This window comes from Arachis ipaensis, chromosome B8 (assembly GCF_059453495.1).
Source record: "Arachis ipaensis isolate K30076 ecotype BB chromosome B8, ASM5945349v1, whole genome shotgun sequence".
Classification (NCBI taxonomy): Eukaryota; Viridiplantae; Streptophyta; class Magnoliopsida; order Fabales; family Fabaceae; genus Arachis; species Arachis ipaensis.
In genome coordinates, this window is record NC_142443.1 from 140,936,304 (window position 1) to 140,937,944 (window position 1,641).

Below are 1,641 nucleotides of genomic sequence, written 5' to 3' on the forward strand. Positions count from 1 at the left end.
GAACAAAAAATGGTGTCTCAAGTGGGAGCAGTAACTCAACCCCAATTTGATAGAAACTGATGGGTTTGTAGACGTATCCAAGAGAGGAATTTAATGCTTTTAGAATGTTATGTTTTAGTATTTTCATGTACTCGACATTGATCGTCGACTACTCATGCTTGCCTTTTGTTGTTTTGTTATATTAAAGAGCGACCCAAGACTCTTGTATTGTGTTATGCATGCTCATGGTCTGTTTTAGGGTAAAGTAGTTATGCTGGATTGAGGGCCTCTTGTGAGCAACCAAACTTGCCTTCATTGGCTTATGTGATAACTACTATTTTTGAGAATCAGAATCAACTAATTTCAATGGTTATTTTATGAGTCTTTTAATAGCACCTTAGTTTGATTTTGGAAGAAACTTTGAATTCGAAACTGAAACCATCATCTTGCCATGTTTCTTGTTTAGCTGATAATTGCCTTCTTAAGAAGAATAGAGAGATTCATATGAATTTACATTGGCATTGTCTAAAGATAAACTTTATGTCAATTTACATGGCAGCAACAACTACAAACTAAACAAAACGCTACCAGAAATCAAAGAATTGGTGTATATGTCAATGCATCAGAAATAAAAAAAAAAAAACTAAAACAACGTAACCATGACTTAAGCATCATGTCATGCTAATCTCAGAAAAAAAAATTCACTATCTTATTACCAAAGATCCCAAATCACACAAATCTTACATTTTTATCACCAAATACAACTCATAAAATAAACAAAATGCTATCCCCAACGCAATGGTTGAAAGCAACAGTCTCATTCTCTTAAGTTCACCCCTAAATTTTTCTATCTTCCTAACCATCATTGAGGATGCTTGTTGATTTTTCCCACCAGAAGTGACAGTCAGTCCATCTTTGTGCCTTGAATAAGACTGCTCGGAATTTCTTTTTGCTAAAGGTCTTGCTAGGCCCTCCCATCCTTCTTCAATTTCATCGACCCACACAAAGTATTTGCAGTCTCTTGTCTAGAAAAAAAAAAGAGCCCAAATATCAACTATAATGCCAAAAATAGATTTCTCACCTCAACAATAACAGAGCCTGTCCATTACCGCCCACACAGGACATCTGATGAACCATCTATTAGGGATCGTCATGGTGCCAGACTCTAGCAACACAACAATCCTCCCATAGAAGCATTTGCCGTCGAGCTTATTTTCCTTCATCATCTTCGAACTTGAAGAACTGCTGTGACTTCCATCATTTGCAACAGAGTTAAATCTTCGCAAAGACATTCCAGGGCTCACGAGATAATTCTTTATCTCCTTAGGTGCATTTGACATTGGATGAAATTTAACTCGATTGCATTTATTGGGGTGTGGTTCAAATTGAAAAAGATGACTCCCTAGGGTTTCGACTTGATGTGTTAATCCTTATCAAACGACCATATAGCAGCGTTCAATTCCACGTAGATAGGGTTTTGGAGGGTTGGAGTGCCACGTAGGTTTGTATAAGCACGAAGCAAGTGCCAATCTAAGGCAGGGTACTTTTGTCATCTTGCATGGGTACAAAATCAGTTTCGGTCTACTATGGGTACATATGTCGGCGTTTTCATCTTTCATGAGTACAAATGGTCATTTATTCTAATTCAAAATTTAGAATATG

General features: G+C 36.9%; 1 protein-coding gene across 1 annotated transcript; it reads right to left on the minus strand.

Moving 5' to 3' along the window:
- Positions 1 to 719: 719 nt before the first annotated feature.
- Positions 720 to 1,271, minus strand: LOC148550092 (uncharacterized). Its single transcript, XM_088496489.1, has 2 exons — positions 1,089 to 1,271; positions 720 to 1,004 (listed from the first exon to the last, which is right to left on the minus strand). The coding sequence occupies exons 1-2, from the start codon at positions 1,269 to 1,271 to the stop codon at positions 720 to 722; spliced, it is 468 nt and encodes a 155-aa protein (XP_088352615.1).
- Positions 1,272 to 1,641: the final 370 nt, after the last annotated feature.

What these genes read in the sequence shown, in the direction of transcription:
- LOC148550092 (XM_088496489.1), bottom strand. Translation starts at nt 1,271, where the DNA reads ATGTCTTTGCGAAGATTTAACTCTGTTGCAAATGATGGAAGTCACAGC. An exon ending in TCAGATGTCCTGTGTGGGCG is followed by an intron (nt 1,005 to 1,088) that starts GTAATGGACAGG and finishes TTTTTTTTCTAG; the next exon opens with ACAAGAGACTGCAAATACTT.